Below are 18,032 nucleotides of genomic sequence, written 5' to 3'. Positions count from 1 at the left end.
ACATTCATTGGGGGCTGCCTTGGGAGTCTGGGCGTGTGCAGAAGTGAACAGGATGGCTCCCAGGTATGTTACAAGGGAGGGTGGCAAAAAATCTTGGGCTGTGCGTGAATGTGGCCAAGTAAAATTATTTAGTTTTAATTCTTTGACAGCAAGAGGAGAGCTGACTGCTAATACTGTTACAGTGTGTTTGCTGATACTATGTGAAACTGGGTAAAAATGATACCACATCCAGTCTGGTATTATATTGTGCACAGGGGTAGGCAACCTTTTCTGACTGTGGCCCAGAATGACCTCCTCTGAAGGAGGCATTAGGGTGGTGGCCCGGGGAGCTTGCTTGTAGCCAGCATTCATCCCCATGGTGGCATGGGGAGAATGCCCACAGAAGATGTTCCCTGCTGCTGAATGCTGCCGAAGACCCACATCCTTGAGCTGGATCCAAAGGTTTTGTAGGCTAGATCCAACCCGCAGGCCATAGCTTTAACATTCACTAAGTATGTGCAGAGCAAAAGTGAATAGATATTTTGATTTATTATTCATAGTCTGAAATAAAATTATGTACTTGTCTCAGTAGAGATGTAAATTTTTTTCATCAGCTGAGTTTACCCACATGCCAGTTCTAGCACTTCAGTAATGTTTTGTTTTCACTGATGCTACATCACTTTTTAAAACATTCATAGAACATGGCATTTAATTTCCTGTCCTCTTTTGGAAAATGTTCTTAGCCCCAATTTAATTTTCAATGGACATGTCAGTTTTGTAATGATAATAAAATGAAGAAAACACTGCCCTCTAGAAGCCACTTTGGTGAACACAATCAAGAAAGGGAGCATTTTAGTGAATGAACAATACTCATTTCTGCTGCAGTTAAAATCAAATGCAGGAGTTTACTTCAGTTTCCTGATTTTTATTGAAGAAAACTTGTTTTAATAAATGCTAAAAAGCTGAAGGTCTTGAAGGAGACCTCAGCCTAATAAGAGTGAGAGATTTAGTTAAACAACAATTTATATTTTTGAGCATATAAATTTCCCTTGAGGTGGCTGCTCCTTAACTCTGTACCTTTTCCGAGTGCTGTGATCTGTCAGAGATAACAAATGAAACATGAGATTTGCTCTAATTGATCCCTAATGAATCTTACTTTCCACTGAGCAGCAATATGATTTTTTTTCTCCAAGTTAGCCTGTGTTAATATTTTACTGTGGCTAAGTTCTGTGCTTACATTCATATGAAAATAAGCACGGCCTATCACATGCACCATTATTTTGGAACAGATACTACCTCTGTGTAAAACTCCCATTGAGCCAATTCCTGTGGTCTTTATGCAATGACAGTCATCTTGGTAAATAACTGAGTTTGATCCATAGACCTCCAGAGCTAACACCATGCATTTTCACAGACTGGGAAAAAAGCTAGATTCTGTAGCTTGTAGGCAAGGCAGAATCACATCTTCTGTGAATTAGGCATAGAGAGCAACACATAACACATGCTGCCCATGAGATTACATACTTCCTGAGAGCTAGATTGTTCCATTTAGGCACAAATCACAATAACATCATATACTTATACATGCTTACCCCAGTGGATGCTCAGCATGGCATCTTGCCAACTCCTAGACCCACACAGGCTGCACACTTAGTATTGCATTACTTTGGGTGATGCCTGTTATTCCCACTAGTTAACTAAGTAACGCTCAAGGAGGTCAAGGCTGTGGTCCTCCCTTGTGCCCTGTCCCTGTCCATTTGGGGCATCATGCATCTTCAGGGAATTCAGGGGAACATTTTCTCCCCTGCTTCAATGTATATGTGCTGTACTTCCATTTGGCCCTCTCTGAGCACAAAGTAGTGAGGAAAGCTCTTACATATACATACATTGTGTAGCCAAAAGTAGGGGCTGTTTTTTACACAGTATTTAATTAGTTAAATTCCTTTTCCCGTCTATGAAAATTGATTAAGAGCCTCAGAACTTGATTTGATACTTATTTCCTTTTGGGCTTGTCTGCATGAGACACTAACTGTGCAGTAGCCTAATAACACTGTGCAGTAGTGTGCTGGGCAAAAAACGTGCTAATACGCTACTGTGAACTAGTATTAGGCTACTGCTTAGTAAATGTCACTAAAAAGCTGTGCACCAGTGCTACTGCACAGTAGCGAGAGTTACTGCACATTGACTTTGTACTTGGTTAACCAAGTACTAAATTTAATGCACAGGAACTACAGCACATTAATGAACGTGTAGATGCACCGTGCGAGTTTAACTGCTTTGTTTTCCCATTTTGCTCAGGACTTCATGATCAGTCCCATATTCATTAAGTTGCTAAATAAACTACTCATCAAAGCAAATAGTAGACAGGGATACAGGAAATAGCTTTAGACAATAAAAAAAAATAAATGTTTGAGTAGGGCGTGTTTCCCCTTCCCAGCAGTTATTTTATTTCTGTATGGCCTGAGTGAGCACAGGTCACAAATTAAATCTGCAGCTGCTGTTTAGCTGGATTATTCTTGGTGAGCTAGACCAAGGGTTAGCAACCTACAGCCATGGGCTAGATCAGGCCCACCAAGTAATTTTAACCAGACCAGATCTCAGTAGGAATTTAATGGTTGGTGGTGTCAGTAATAATTCAGTGGCAAGGAGAATTGGTGGAGGGGGAAATGGCAGCAGTGGTTGAGGCCTAAGTGGTGGCCCTCCTTCAGATCAAGCTGTGTTAACTCAGCCTGCCACTGCTAAAAGATTGCTGGCCCCTGAGCTAGACTGTTTGAAATCCTGATTCTAATAACTCCTGCCCATGCCATTGTCAGGGTTATGCCTTTTTGACACTTCTCAATTAAAGTAAGTTCCAGTCTGAAAAAGAAGGCTGCTGAACTCAGGAAGATGAAATCCATGTTATAAAACTTGTGGGGAGGAGGCAGGGGGGACATACACAGAGCCCAGTGGCATTCAGCTAGGTGCCTGGATTAAGGAGGCCCAGAAGAATGCCTTCTTCATAGAGCTCCGTCTGGGAAACTGGCAATCTGTGAGAGCACAACACATTGTAGTTAAATTCTTTATTCTTGGCCTCCACTTCACCTGCTCAAAATGAATCTCCTGGAAATCAGGTTTGGGTCAGGCATGTGAAAGCTGATAGCAAGTTCAAGTTCAGGTACAATAAAGGTCTTATGCACAGAATGTGACAATTCTCTTTCTGGAGCTGCCTTCCTGTTTTATTAATGGAGGCCACATGATCACGTTCATTTGTATACTTCATAAACCTATAATGGCTTGCCGTATGAAGACTTCATAATCTGCATCTAATCTTGATCTTGTGTGTAACTCAACGCCTTTGCTACCTCTGACTTGTGAGAGAACAATAGGCCAAAGCCAAACAACCTCTTTTCTCTGCAGTAAAATGAGAGTGTGCTAATCATTTCTCAGTTATTAACCTATCCTTAGTTGATCTATAGAAGGAAGAATTGGTTTTACAGCACAAAAGCAGGCCCGTGTAGGAAATAATAGCATCATGCTAGGAAAGGTTTCACCTGCCTATAAGTAATACATCAGTTTTATATGACAGAAACCCAGTAAAAAAACAGCATGAGTATACTGTACAGGACCTTTCTATATATTTCCTCCTACTCAGTGCTTCCTGTAATGTTTATCTTACATCAATCTTTTATGCCTATTTTAAAAAGATTATGTAGCATTTACATGAGCAAAAGTTTTATCCTGTATAGGGGTGAGCAATTTCTAGAAGGAACTAAGCACCTTCAATTTGCCATGACCCTAAGGAGAGAGAAAGGCATTCAACCCCTAACTATCCATTAAGGAGGAATGAAATAATTGGTCAACAGCAGGCCCTTTATTACTGAACTTAGACAACTTTGTCACATGGTATGCATTTTTTATTTTAAATTCAATTCCATTTAATTAAATGCCCCATGATCACCTGAGTTTTGCTTCTGATTGATACCCAGATTGCTGAGGTAGGTGATTTGAACTCTGGTGAGGTATCTCTAGTAGATTCTGGTGGGATGCATAACTGATCATCCACATGCTGCTGATCAGGGGATGGATTTTCTCTATCTAGCAATAGAAAAGAGCCCATTAGAGACCCAGAGCAGCCAGGGGAGAATTCCCACTGGTTCAGCCTTGGCATATGGCATCTTACATCTTACAGCCTTTGCATATGGCATCTTGTCCTCTGAGGGCCCCACTGCAAATCCTGGCATAGAGGACAAAAGAGCAGGATACAGAGGAAGAGATATGGCTCTGAGTGGCACTGTTTCATATAGGCCAGGGAAAGGGAGGTGCTGAGGCAGCAGCCCTTTGTCTGTGTGTGGGTGTTGTGGGGGGGAAGGAGGGACGAGGGTGCAAAAACAGCTGCTGCCACAGCATCAGCTCATCTCACAGCCACCATCAGCACCATGGCAGCTGGCACTGCCTCATGTGTTGTAGCTGCCTTAGGCGCAGGACTGCCCTGTTATGTCTCTGCCTGCCTCTACTTGCCTAACTCCAAAGCTGTTACTCAAGGGGTCTGAGCATCCCCTTCAGCACCCATAACTGGGAAGGAGAAAAGTTGGCTTGAAAGTACTGCACCTTCACTTTCTTTCTATGGGCCATAGGTTTCCTCCTCTCTTAGGGACTCAGCAAAACATTCCAAGCATTCCTAAGTGAACTGGTTAATCAGTTAATGATTTGATACAAGCCTTTTAAGAAATTTAGCACTTGGGTTAAGGACAGAAATTACACATAAATTGGTATAAGAGATCAGAAACTGGTTCAGATCCATAACACAACAGAAGTTCAGTACACACAAACCATTTTCAAAATGGCTGGAACTGGTTTAAGATAAACCTGGATGGATGAAGTATTAGACTTAACTGATTTTGGTTAAATCAGTTTATTGAACTTCTGTCCCTGATCCCCTCCAGGTTCAAGTTAACTCACAGTCCCCGAACATCCCAGGATGCTTTGAACCTTCCCCGCAATACCTTCCCTCGGAGATGGGAAGCTTCACTTGCTCCAGCTAACTTTTGGCCTGGGCCAGTTCATGTCATTCTGAAAGTGAATGTCTGTTCACTTGCTTATCTGTTCGATCTACGCAGCTTAGACTAACCTACGAAAATCAAATCAATTCAGCCTTGGGCTTTTTGACTTAGCCCCGGTGTCAAACAGTTATTTTTATCCCAAATTATCTTAGTAATGCAAACTGATCAGCCCCCTATAGTTAAAAAGAACTATAATGTACATGATAGTCCATTGATTTTTTTTTTAAGATCAAATACAATGGGGTTTTTTTTGTCTGCACTTGATGAATAAGGTTCTGCTATAGAGACTTTCCCAAAGAACTGTTCCTGGCAAAACGGCTTCCGTTTCCTTTTGTTCTCAATGAGATTGAAGCTAAAGGTACTCTTTTTTTTTTAAATGCGCTTTTTAAAAAATAGCCATGACCTTCTGGTGTTTCTAATACCCACACATTGAAAGTATATTAAATTATTTGAGGTACTCATGGAGATCAAATTTGCAGCAGAAATAACATTATAATTATCAAGATGAGAATATATTATCTATGGAAGCAGTTTACAGTACAGTGATTATAATTATATAGGTGTCACACTGCAATTATTGCATAATTACATTGTGATTTTTTTTTGATACACATATTTACATTTAGCTCATGTAGCTGGAAGTATTACTGCGAGCTTGAAAATAAATATATTATAAATGTTATGTAATTAATGTACCTGAATCCAAAAAATACATGTATACATTTGAAATCAAAGGGATAATAATATGTAATTCTCTTATGGTTTACCTTCTGATTACACAAATTACTGCTAATTAGAACTCAAAAACCATGAGCACATTTTATACTGTAATTACAAGTGTTGATTGGATTGTAGTTACAGTTGCTGTATTATAAAATGCAACCAGATTTACATTTAACCATTTTGGTGACCCTTGCAGTGCTCACTGGTTCCATGGGACGTGTTGTGTTGGGGCAAATTCAATAGAACGTGTTAAATTCTTGTCTATAGGCCTATACAAGTAGCTGCTGGTCTCTTTTTTTTTACTGGATGTGTGCCAGATACTCAGAGGGCAACAGAAGCAGTTAAAGATTATAATGAACACACAGAACCAAGAACACCCTCATCAGAGATAAGTCTTTAATCATGGCAGAAGAGTTATTGAAAAGGAAATACAATACACACTAGAAATGGAAAGCAGAATTGCTTTGGGCCATTGTTTCACAATTTTGGTCTAGTCTGATGACTATTGGTCTGACAGGGTTAGAATTGCTATCAATGAATTGCAAGAAGTTTGTAGAATGCAAGAGAAAACTGTCATAAAACAGGAGTTGGGGACAGAGGCCTAAAGTAGGGAAAAAGCTGTCACCATGCAGCCTTGACTTATTGCAGATACTGTTGAAGACAGCGTATTAAACTTTCTGTTTGATAGCCATGCGTTTCCATATCAGATAGTGAGTATTAAAGTCAGGAGGGAATAGAGGGATGCAGAAATTGTTAGCATATGAGAGAGGTTCAAAAAGAACAGAGCTTGGAAGGAGGAAAGACGGTGTTTATTCCAAGTGCCTGATTCTGCCCTGGTAGAAGGGACACCTATTAAAATCGGTGCTTGTTACCTGTGTCTTACACAGAGAGGCTATGTCTGGGGGGTCTGAATTGATGTGATCAGCAGCTCTCACTATTTTGCTTAACAACATGCCCTCTCTCTATCAGCTCTAACAAGTGCTCCAGCTCCCTGAGAGACTCACTCCCACAGCCACGCACCCCAGGCGCTGATTCCTCACTTATCTCTACCTTAGGCACTCATTTAAACCAGTACAAGACACTACTGTTCCAGTGTGATAGCAGCGCACCATCCCTCTGCCCAGGTGTAATGGCAAACATACAAGGTGCTCACAAGGGAGAATTAACCTACTCTGCAATGGAAACAAGCTTTCCTGTTCTTCTCTTTTCACTAATGCTCCCTACTGGGGGATGTCGGAAATAGTAGTTGAAACACAGAAAGATGTTTAAGAGCAGAACAAAGCAATTTGCCTGAAGGCTGATCCAGTGGTTTAGGTACCAGGAGCAGTCTCCTCCCCTGTGTATTAACCCCACCTCTCTCCTACTGTGGACTATTTTGGGCTGGCAGTGTGAGCTGCAGCTCTGACAGATGAGGATACTACACTACAGCACAGCCCAGCAGCACTTGTTGCTCTGAAGAACTGTTATAAATATAACCGTGTTTCTTTCTTGGACGGCTGCATTTCTTTTTTATTTATTAGACTGGAAACTTATTTTCTTCACTGGAGGGGAGTTCTAGCAACACAAAAGACATGTTTTAAAAGCCTTGTGGGAGCTGTTCGTGAAAGGAAATCTAGCTGCTGTTCAACTGAAACCTTCTTTTGCCTTTTAATATAAGGAGAACAGCTCCTGGCTTTGGAGGGGTGGGGGTTGAAAAATGACAGACTCTGGTGCTGCAGATGGGGAAGGAAAGGACCCTGAAATTGAGCTCTTTGTGAAGGTAAGTCGCACTCTGACCCTGTCAGACTCTCCCATCAGCTGGGCTTTTATTAAACAGCCAAACTTTCACTTTCTGGCACAGTGCCGTAACAGCACTTTGACAGCAAACATTGTCACCAGGCTGCACTTCCCATCCCTAATGCTAGTAGTGAGGTAGTGTTGTTGAGTGCGAGTCAGCGTGCCTTTTCTGTTTTATTGTTTGCCTTCTCTTTGTACAGCTTGCCCTGCATTTTGCTGGCGTGCTGCCTGCACTCTGCCATGCCCTTGCCCTGCCTTGCTTTTCCCTATCTGTGCCAGGCAGGGAGTGAAGAAACAGGATCAGGGGCTGCACAGAGCAGCCCTTGAAAGAGGTTGACAAGCACCACTGATCTCCGTCAAGGCAAATAGTGATCCCATTACCCTGTCAATTTTTTATCACTGTCTTTCATTATCGCTCAGAAGTGAAGAACAAGCCAGATTTCAGTCCTGCTTACATGGATGTCAGTCTGGGGTAAGCCCATTGATTTCAATACTCTGGATTTTTACCAGTATAACTAGAAGCAGAAACTGGCCTGATGGCAATATAAGGCAGTAAATGCACTTGTATAACAGGATTCCAAATGATTTAATGCCCTTGAGAGTTGCTGTGGGTCATGATCCTGCACCACTCAGATCCTTGAGAGTTTTGCCATTGATTTCAAGGGGTCTGGGCTCCAGGCCACAGTGCGTACAACTTTATTAATAGCAAACTTAATGCAAAATGTATCTATGTGCAGAGCTCTCATTCGGTGACCTTTAGAGCATATTGCAGAGCTTTTCTCTGTTCATTTAGGGTGGAATCTACTGAGGCTAAGTTAGTTCCTATGAAATAAATGGAAGGATCAACTTTGATTTTAAATGGAGTTAGATCAGGCCTTTGGAAGGTGTCGTGTGGAGCAACTAGAGGCAAAACTGAGCAGATGTATATGCCTGGGCAGTGGGTGGGCTGTCACCAGCAGTGCTAGTGGCAGGCTGGCAGCAGCGATGGCTGCTATTTTTGTACCTTCCCCCAGCAAGTCAGGACCTGGGGTGGTGCCTCACTCGCCCCCCTTATTTTTGCTAGTAAGAGCAAAAGGGAAGGAGGAATCTTTGCACCAAGCCAGATTCGGGCTTCATGATGCTGGGCTTTGCAAGACTGCTGTTCCAGTCTGCTACCTGGAATACACACCTACATCTACAGTGATTATCTGTAGCTTCTTCACTTGTCTTCTATCACCCCATCCTTTACTCTGGTCTTTCATTTAGAACCAGCATGGAGGTATTATTCATAGCAGGTAGCAAGTGCACAAGAACTCCTGGCTGATCACTAACCCAGCAAATTCTTCTTTCTGGGATTAGGTGCTTGCTCTGGCCACCTTGTTTCCTGGAGTGTCTGACCCCAGGCATTTTCTGCAGGAATCGGTTGAGTGGAGTTGATTGTGTGCTGGGACAGTGGCGGTGCTTTGTTGTCATTCTAAATGTGCCCTGGAATGTGAGACTTTACTTGATTGCTTGTTCTGCTTAGAAATGGATGCTGAGCCTGGAGTGGAGTGTGAGAGATGCATTCTCCGGCTAGGATCAGTTACTGCAATTTGGACCATTTTTATAAGACTCAGGGGACTTCACTGGGGTTAGGTTGTCACCCACAGATTTTTAAGTCCAGAAAGGAGCATTATGGTCATCTGGTCCACCCTCTTGCATAACACAGATCATAGACTTTCACCCAGTGGCTTCTGTATGAAACCCATACCTTGTGACTGGGTTAAAGAACTATGGCTGCATCCTCACATTCAAAATAATCCTCCAGCCCTCAACCATTTGAGTTTGAAAAATGTTGTCTTTAGGAATTTAAATTATTTGAATCATTAATGAATATTGAGTTTACTTGTGGTTTTGGAGAGGTGGTACTTACCCATGTTAAAAATCCAAAGAATTTAAGTAGTAAAAAAATAACTATCACATGAAGAAGCATGCTTTACAGAGTTCCAGAGTTCCATAGTAAATAAGTGATAGCTACGAGATTGAAAAACCAAGATGAGATATAGAGACAAATCAAGGAGTATAAATAATGGGTAAACAATATGATTGCAGGTGTAGTTAGAGATGGAGATCTGGTGAGGAGGAGGGATATAGGAAGGCTTGTCCAGAAGGCCCAAGCCACAAAGGAAAAGGTACTTATACCAGCTATGGCAAAACTGTGTGGAAGGACAGAAATATGGCAGTTTGTAGTATCATACAATCCTAGAGTTGGAAGGGACCTCAGGGTCCTGACCCCCTGCACAAATGCAGGATGTGCTTCCTAAACCATCCCTGCCAAATGCTTGTACAGCCTCTTCGTGAAAACCTCCATCAGAGGATATTCTGCAGCTTCCCAGGGCAGCTTCTGATGATAAAGTCCAAAATTTCACGTGCTTGTTTTGCAGCAGCATCCCATTTCTGACCTAGGTTGAATTTAGGGTCTGCCACAAACCCTCAAATCTTTATGAGCTGTGCTACTGTGCTTCTAGTTATCCCCATTCTGTATTTGTGCATTTGGGGTTTTCTTTCCTAAATCTAGCATCTCTGTTGAATTTTGTTTTGTCACATACAGGCCAGTTCTCCAATTTGTCAGGATACTTTTTGTAGCATAGCTCCAACGTGTTTGTAGCTCCTTCTAGTTTTGTGTCACCTGCAAACTTGATCAGGGACCTCTATTTAGCATCCACTTCATTCATAAAAATATTAAACAGCACCAGACCCAGAGCAGACCCGAGTGAAATTCTACTTGAAACATCCTGCCATCGATCCATTTATAGTTACTTTTTGCTTGCAGCTATTCAGATAGTTATGTATCCCCCTAACAGCAAGAGAAGCAGAAAATGTTGTGAGGTGTGTTAGCAAATGAACAAGAGTAGCTTGAACAAAGCTTTAAGAACAAGGGCTGAAATCCTTGTTCCACTGAAGTCAATGGGGTATTTTACCTATGATTTTAGTAGAGCCAGTATTTTAGTCAAGGTAAGGAATGGTTGTAGAGCCAAATAAGTTATGTGAAAGTGGAGTGAATGGGCAGCTGTGTGTGTGGGGAGGGGTGGGGGTTGGTCTGTATGGGGAGTGGAACAGCCTATAAGCAAAAACAAGCAAAACCGAATGGCAGTTCATCAGTCAGCCCGAATATGATTGGCTGTTGGCTAAGGAGAGAAAGCTGCACGATAGTTGTATTTTCTCTTTCTGTTAATTTGCTGCTAGAAACAGCTCAGCTTTATGGGCTTCCAAGGTAAGAGAAAACATTAGCAAGGCAGGTGAGTCAGTGGCTGTAAATAGAAGAGGAGTGCTGTAACTTAATGCAGTCTAGATACCTTCTGAAACATGCAGTAGTTTAGCCAGCACTGACAGCACTTTGGTCAGTCTCAACACTTTCCAGAAGCAATCCTGCTTATAAACTTTTCCAAGAAAGTACTGAGAAGGTTCGCCAGGGAAAAGGCTGGGTATATGTTGGGAAGAGAAGCAGTATTGCGCCATTTAAGTTAGCATCAGGTGGTAGAACTGCTGCAGTACTTAGCCCAGCACATTGTGACTTAGTCTAATTGTAATTCTTTGTCATGGAGAAACAAAGTAATTTTGCATAAATGACTCCCTGATGGAGACTACATTTAGCTTTTCTGGTGAATTTTTCCTGTTCAATTTAGTACAGCAGCAAAACCAAACTTCTGCTTCTCTGAAGGAAATGTAGAAAGCAGACGTAAAATGTATATTTTAAAAAATAGATTTGGATAATCTAAAGGGCTATAGATTTGCTTCTGTTATATTTGCAGTACAAACAGGTGTGTGTTTGACACATTTCATAGTTTCATTGTTTCATTTCTGACTTTTCACAACAGTGCCTGAGATCTAGAAAGTGAAACTGAGTGTAAATAAAATGTAAAAGTAGAAACAAATGTAAAACTAGAAACAATATAGTACAAAAAGCCAGCTAGAATCAAAAGTACAGTACAACTAAGTTGTCTATTTGCACTGCTCAAGACAAGTACAATAAGTAACCAAACATCACAATGGTCCAAAGTACATTTTATTTTAAGATTCTTCCTGCTTTGAAAATACTTCTTTTTAAAAAGACAACCAAGTATTTGAGATAACATTACACCCGTGGTGACAATAACTCAATCAGTCAGATAGATTTTTAAAGTGTTTTTTAAATCAGTAATGCCGTTCAAATTGATAATCTTCATAGATTTGATCAACCATTATTATAGATATGAATATTGCGCCAGATTTTCCAGAGCTGCTGCCTAAACTGTGCTCATAAAATACTCATCTACAGTCATAATTTGTAATTACCTTTGTGTGCAAAACTCTAAAATGGTTTATAACTACATGGAGAGGTGGACTTGAACACTTTTAGGAGCAAAGTCTAGAGTCCAAGGCCTCCCACAGCAAACATGCAATCACTTGCCAATTTAGAGCCAAAACTGCAAAGAGCTGAGTACTCCCACATCCTGTTCAAGCCATAAGAATTACAGGATCAGGCCCCTGAAGCGCAATAGGGAAATACCTAAAAGGTCATGTATGTGGAGGAACTCCAGGGTGATGTTCAAAGTTTTTCCTCTTAAGCGATTTATAGACTAATAATGCCAACTTAAAGTTAGTACAACTGTTCATAGGATGTTAATTTAAAGAACATGGGTTAGGCTTACTGATCTCACAATTTCTTAAACATATGGGCAGAAGCATTACTGTGCTCTGTAATCTGCAGTTAAAGGAGAAGCCCCCATTGCAAGATAAAGGAGCCTGGTGATCCCAGGGACTTGTTTAATAATTCCATATCCATGGGATGAAGACACAGCTTGTACAAATTATGTAACTTAGAATCATTCTGAGTAGATTGAGGTTGTCCACAAAAGAAGCATGGTCAGAAGTAATGGCAAGATTCACAACCAAGCTCACTGTTAGTGAATGAATTGGCCAGACTGGCTTTCTCATGGGTGCCGAAGATAGAAAAAGCACAACGAGTCTTCTCTCCTATTTGCATACTCTGTGAAAGGCCCAGGAACCATTGCAGTCTCTGCCATCAGGGCTAGGGACATTCAAAAAGCCTGTGCCTGAATTGATTCAATCTTTGCAGGTTAGTCTAACCTGGCTAGGCTGAACTGGTTTGTAACTGCACAGATATCCCAGAAATGCAGGCACATGCCTGCAGTGGCTCAGGATAGAAGCTGGGGGGCACTAGAGCAGCCCTCCTGTCCCTTTTACAGCACTGAGCTGAAAGGGGCATGGCCAGACCCCATCAGGATGCTTTGATTAGCCCAGCAGGGAATTGATAACAGTGTTTATCAACCCCTAACTCAGTGTTTATCACCCCATTAAGAAAACAACAGAGGGACATTACCAGCTACCTGTTGAATCTGCCTTTTGATTCTACCTGTTGACTCAGCAGGGACCGTTGCAGGGAGTGGTGAGGGGGAGAGGGGGAGCAGCCTGCAGTATGTGCCGGAGCTGCAGGCAGGGAGCAGAGGGGAAGGGCCAGCCCAGCTGTAGAGCGGAGAGCCCCACCTAGCTCAAAGCATGCCAAGATATCTGGGGGTGTCTGGTTTATCTTAAACCAGCAAGGGGTCTGGGACAGACATTGCATAAACCCAAATTAGTTAAGTTCGATGCTACATTCAACCAGGTTTATCTCAAAACAGTTTCAGCCATTTTCAATCTGGTTTATGTGCACTGAACATCTGTTCTGTTACAGGTTTAAACTAGCTTCTGATCACTTTAACCAGTTATGTGTAATGTCTGTCCCTAGCCCAGGAGAGCATATACTCTCTCTGGATACACACCAGACAGAATCCCCCGCACACAAAGGAAGCAAGAAGGGGTGTGAAGGTGCACTCTTTTGTGTGTTGCAGAAGTATGCTTCTCAGCTATCACTTTAGTAGTGTGACTTCAAGATTGGCTCCTAGTGTGAAGGAGAGTAAAGACAACAAATCATATAAGCTAGAAAGCATAGCTTGATTTACCCTCCCAAATATTCCAGTGTTGTCAAAACACCAAAAAACCCATGCTGGACTCCTGTCATATAATTTGCAGAATCCCGCAGGCTTTCATTGGAAAAATACAAGTAGATCCACACAACATTTGCAACTCCCCACAATTTTCAGATGTTGCTACCGGAAGCTGAGAGAGGTGGGGCTACTAATTACATAATAAGAGTTTCTTTGGAGACGGGTGGGCATTGGCCTCTAAGTCAATGGTTCTCCACATTTTCAGACTCAAGGTTCCCCTTGGACTCAAGGCCCCCCTTGGAAAATGTCAATTCTTAGTTCTCACTTGTTTTATGATTTTTGTGATTATGGAATTTTTAATACAGTGGTTTTTTTCCTGTTGCAAAGATCTCAGGAAGGCCACAGCAGGTCAGAATGGTTTGAGCCTGTGGATTCCTGTTTGAAATTTCTGGGTTAAACTTGTGTATCATGCTTCCACATCTAACAGTGCTAACATTGCATGGCACCTCATTGCACCCTTGAAAGGATCTCAAGGCACTCCAGAGTGTCACAGCATCCTGGTTGAGAATCACTGCTCAAAGTGCTGCATAGTGTGTGAGTGTTGTTAAAGTTATGCAATTCCTTTGATGGGGGTTATTTTCATACCACCTGCAGAATGAACTTGTACTTTGATGGCCAAATGTGGCTTCTTAGCATTGTAGTGCAGTCTTATGGCTGTGCTAAACCTGGCCAGCATGAAGTCTGCATCAATGAAGAGTTGGTGGTTGAGTTACCTGAAACCTGTACCCGAGCATAAATATAAAGAGGAGTTTTACAAACTCTGTTTAAAAACCATAACTTTGTGCTATAATTAGTACAATTAAGCTGAGAAAACTCCTACATGTAGGGATAACCTTGGGTCCAGTTCTGATCTCACTTACATGATTGTAAGTCAGGAGTAACTTCATTAAAGTCAATAGAGTTTATACCTATGTAAAATGGATCTGAGTAAGGGGAGAACCCAAACCTCAGAGTCATGTTGCTTAAAAAAACAAAAATATCCACAGCAGCCCAATGCATAGGCAGTTAATTTGAGAACCTTCATTAATGCTCATGAGAGCTGTCAGCCAATTCCATAAACCTTGTACTAAATATTCTCACTAATGTAATGAAGATATATGGACAAGCGAGAATACATCAATCTTGATACTCATTCATTTGCCATAATCTTGTACTGTTAATTGAACATAATTCATTTTCATTATCAGATATTCATATAGGAAATGTTATAGAATTGAGAGTAATTTGTTTCATACTAAAGAAAATAAATTAGGATCATAGGAAAGTAGGGTTGGAAGGAATCTCATGAAGTCATCTATCCCAGCCCCCAGCTCAGGGTAGGATCATCCCTAAGTAAACTATCCTAGCCAAGTGTCTGTCTAAACTGTGCTTGAAAATTTCCAGGGCAACTTCTCTAGAGAGCCTGTTCCAATGCTTGATCACCTTCATAGTCACAAAGTTCTACCTAATGGCTGAATCAGACCCTTTTAAACTTAATTAAACTTTTTAAACTTAAAAAGTGCATTTAAACTTAATTAGTTAATGCGATTTATGGTGCCCTTCTGAACAAAGCGTTACAATAAGAAAACAAAATGTCTCCTACCATGGGGGTCTTCAAGAGGAGGCTGGACAGATATTTGGCTGAGGTGTTATGACCCTGGCACTCGTTGCTGCCCTGGTCGGACCTGATGATCTGTTTAGGTCCCTTCTGACCCTAATCACTATGAAACACTATGAAACTATGAAATTACTAATAGATAGGCACATAACTGGTTGGATAATTGAGCTCATATAGGTATCATTAATGGCTCAGCATCAAAGTAGGGTTCCCCAGGGGGGTTGAGTCCGACATTGCCCATTAATGAACCAAGTATATGTTTATTAAAGCTGCAGATGACACCAAGCTGCCAGAGATGGCAGGATTAAAAATCAAGTTGACAGTGATAAATTAGAAAAATGGTCTGAAATAAACCAGATGAAATTTAACAACAACAAGTGCAAAGTGTTAGACCAGGGGTGTCAAACTCTGCCTGGATGCATGGGGGAAGTGAGTCAGGTGCCAGGACCAGCAGGTGTGGCAGTGGGGCAAGCGGCCACAGCCACAACCAGATGTGAGTCAAGTGGGGCTGGGCAAGCATCGGGAGGGGGAAGCAGGGGGTAGGGGGAGGCAGGTAGAGGGGGCAGGCACAGGCACAAGGGGCAAGGGTTGTGGGGGGAAGCTGCAGGTCCCCCCTACACTCTGTGGTCTCCCCCGCATTCCCCTCAGCTGCTTGTCCCCTCCCCCACCAAATGAACCATTCTGGCTGGGGCAGGCAGCAGCTCAGCTCCAGCTTCATTCCCAAGCCCAGAGCCAAAGCTGGATCTGAGTCACCATGTGCTTCAGGCTGGTAATCAAATTCAAGATGAGGCTTTTTCCCTACCATGCTGATTGGGGAAACAAAAATCTCATCTTGGATTTGAGTAAACTTAGTCATTCTACACTGTTCAGTGTTCCTGAAGCATGCTGTTCACTTTTGGGTACCACATGTTAAGGAAGATGTGGGCAACTTTGGGAGTGGGGGAGGGGGATGGAATCCAGAAGAAAGCAAGAATATATATTTGAGAAATGAAGGAGGAAGAATTAGGATTATTATCTAGATGGGGTGGCATTTGTAATTGTCTTCAGATACTAGAAAAGGATGATGATCATTCGTTCTTTACATTCATTTGGGCAGAACAAGATGTAATGGGACTAATTGCAGCAAGGGAGATTTAGGTTAGACATTAAGAAGAATTTTCTAACTATGAGGCCAGCTCTGAAAGAGATTACCTAGAGAAACCATGCAATCTATGTTTCTGGAAGTTTTGAAGTACAGTTTAGACAAACATCTGGAATAGTTTGAATAGAAACGTTCCCGTCTTGAGTAGGAAGTTGGACTAGATGTTCTCCTGAGGTCCCTTCCAGACCTGTTTTTCTTTATTCTTGAATTGCAGTGAGCACCATTAAGACTTTGCTTGTAAACTGTCCCTTCTTCCTTCCTCTTCACAGCTCTCTCTGCATCTGAAAAACTTACAGGGTATTGTGAGTTTTATCTCGTTATAACTTATGATCTCGCATAAAGGCTTGATTCTGCATTGTTCTGCACTTGATTAAGGGCTTGATTTTGCACTGTTCAAGTCACTGGAACTTTTTGCCATTGCTTTCAATGGGAATGGAATGGGGTGCTATGATTTTACAGTAGGAATGAAGGGCATACTCAACATATTTAGCATTGGGCTAGCTCAGCTCCCACAAAAAGGCAGTGGAAGTCTGCCATAGATTTCAATGACAGCAACACTGTGCCAACGTTATGTTAGAAGATGCCACCCAGAGTTATTCAAGAGCTCTTAAATTCTGTCCACTAACCATATACTTCTAGTGTAATCTTCCAAGCTATATAATCAAATCATGCAAGCTTAATGCTTTGTTTCTTTAATGTTAACAAAATGATAATGAAGAAATGGTGAAAATCACCATCATTATCTTCATTTATATTGCAGCAGAGATCCTAGCTGAAATTGTCATTGAACTTGAGGGTGCTCTTCTTTCTGCTGCAGCAGGCATACTTCTTATCAGGCTCACACGTTGCTGTGTCATAGTTCAGTGATGACAGTGAAACTCCAGTAAGTGTCCCAGAGAAGCATTTACCGGCTCTGCATGGCTCTACTAAGGCTCTTCGAGTACTGTAAATGTCACAAGGATCATTTGACATAGCATCCCAAAAATATACAGGGAACCTTTCCAAGGGAGTCAGTGGAAAGTGCATCAGTTTATGCTCGGAAGTCAGGCCTTGTTAGCAACTCACCTGACTCTGTGAAATCTTTTTTGATAAAAAGTCATGCAGGGATCTCATTAGTACAAACCTGTTGATTGCTGAGCAGCAATCTTACATTGTGTAGAGGACTTAATTCTTCAAAGGACTTGCAGATATCGGCTAACCAATCCTGGCATCTCTGCAGAGAGGTATCACAAGTGTTGTTATGCACATTTTATACCTCAAAAGCTTTGCCAGGGAGGTTTTTCAAGTAACTTTTCATTAGAAACAGAAATAGACAATGGACCAAGTGCTGAATGCAGTTGTAGCAGTGTTGTATGTGAATTAAAGGAAGTTCAAATAGAAATGTAGGTTATTATTAAGCCATAAGTGACCCGAGACCAGAGAGGGAGTCAGTGGGAGCTGGGGAATTCCTGGCTTGCAAGCTGGATCCACAGCCCATTCAAGTCAACAGAGTATTTATGTCAGCTTCACTGTCTTGGATCAAGCCTTTAGTCCTGATATTAGGGCAGCAGATCTCACCTCCTCAGCCTGTATCGAACACAGGTTGCATCTACATGTGCAGTTTACTGCAGAGTTGACTAATTAGCTCCTCAGTAAAGTGTCACTGTCTATACATGAGCACATATTAGTGTGCAGTAAATTAATTAACTCTACCATAGGATAGTTCTGTTAGGGACAGTACTATCCTACAGTGGAGTAATTACATGCACTTCAGCACACATGTAGACAGTGAC

General features: G+C 41.8%; 1 protein-coding gene across 5 annotated transcripts in view; it reads left to right on the top strand.

Annotated features, from left to right (window-relative positions):
- CLIC5 (chloride intracellular channel 5) overlaps nucleotides 1-18,032 on the top strand; it is a 125,331-nt gene that overhangs the window by 38,341 nt on the left and 68,958 nt on the right. Inside the window, exon 1 of one of the 5 annotated variants that reach the window (XM_006272000.4) lies at nucleotides 7,141-7,500. The exons of the other annotated variants lie outside the window; for them this stretch is intronic. Coding sequence (XP_006272062.3) covers nucleotides 7,438-7,500 — 63 coding nt within the window. The 5' untranslated portion in view covers nucleotides 7,141-7,437. Of the gene's footprint in view, nucleotides 1-7,140; nucleotides 7,501-18,032 lie in introns of those variants that run through there. 5 annotated transcript variants of the gene reach the window in all.

Source organism: Alligator mississippiensis, chromosome 1 (assembly GCF_030867095.1).
Source record: "Alligator mississippiensis isolate rAllMis1 chromosome 1, rAllMis1, whole genome shotgun sequence".
Lineage (NCBI taxonomy): Eukaryota > Metazoa > Chordata > Crocodylia > Alligatoridae > Alligator > Alligator mississippiensis.
Note: the sequence above shows the minus strand (reverse complement) of the source record. Positions and strands in the feature narration are given on the sequence as shown.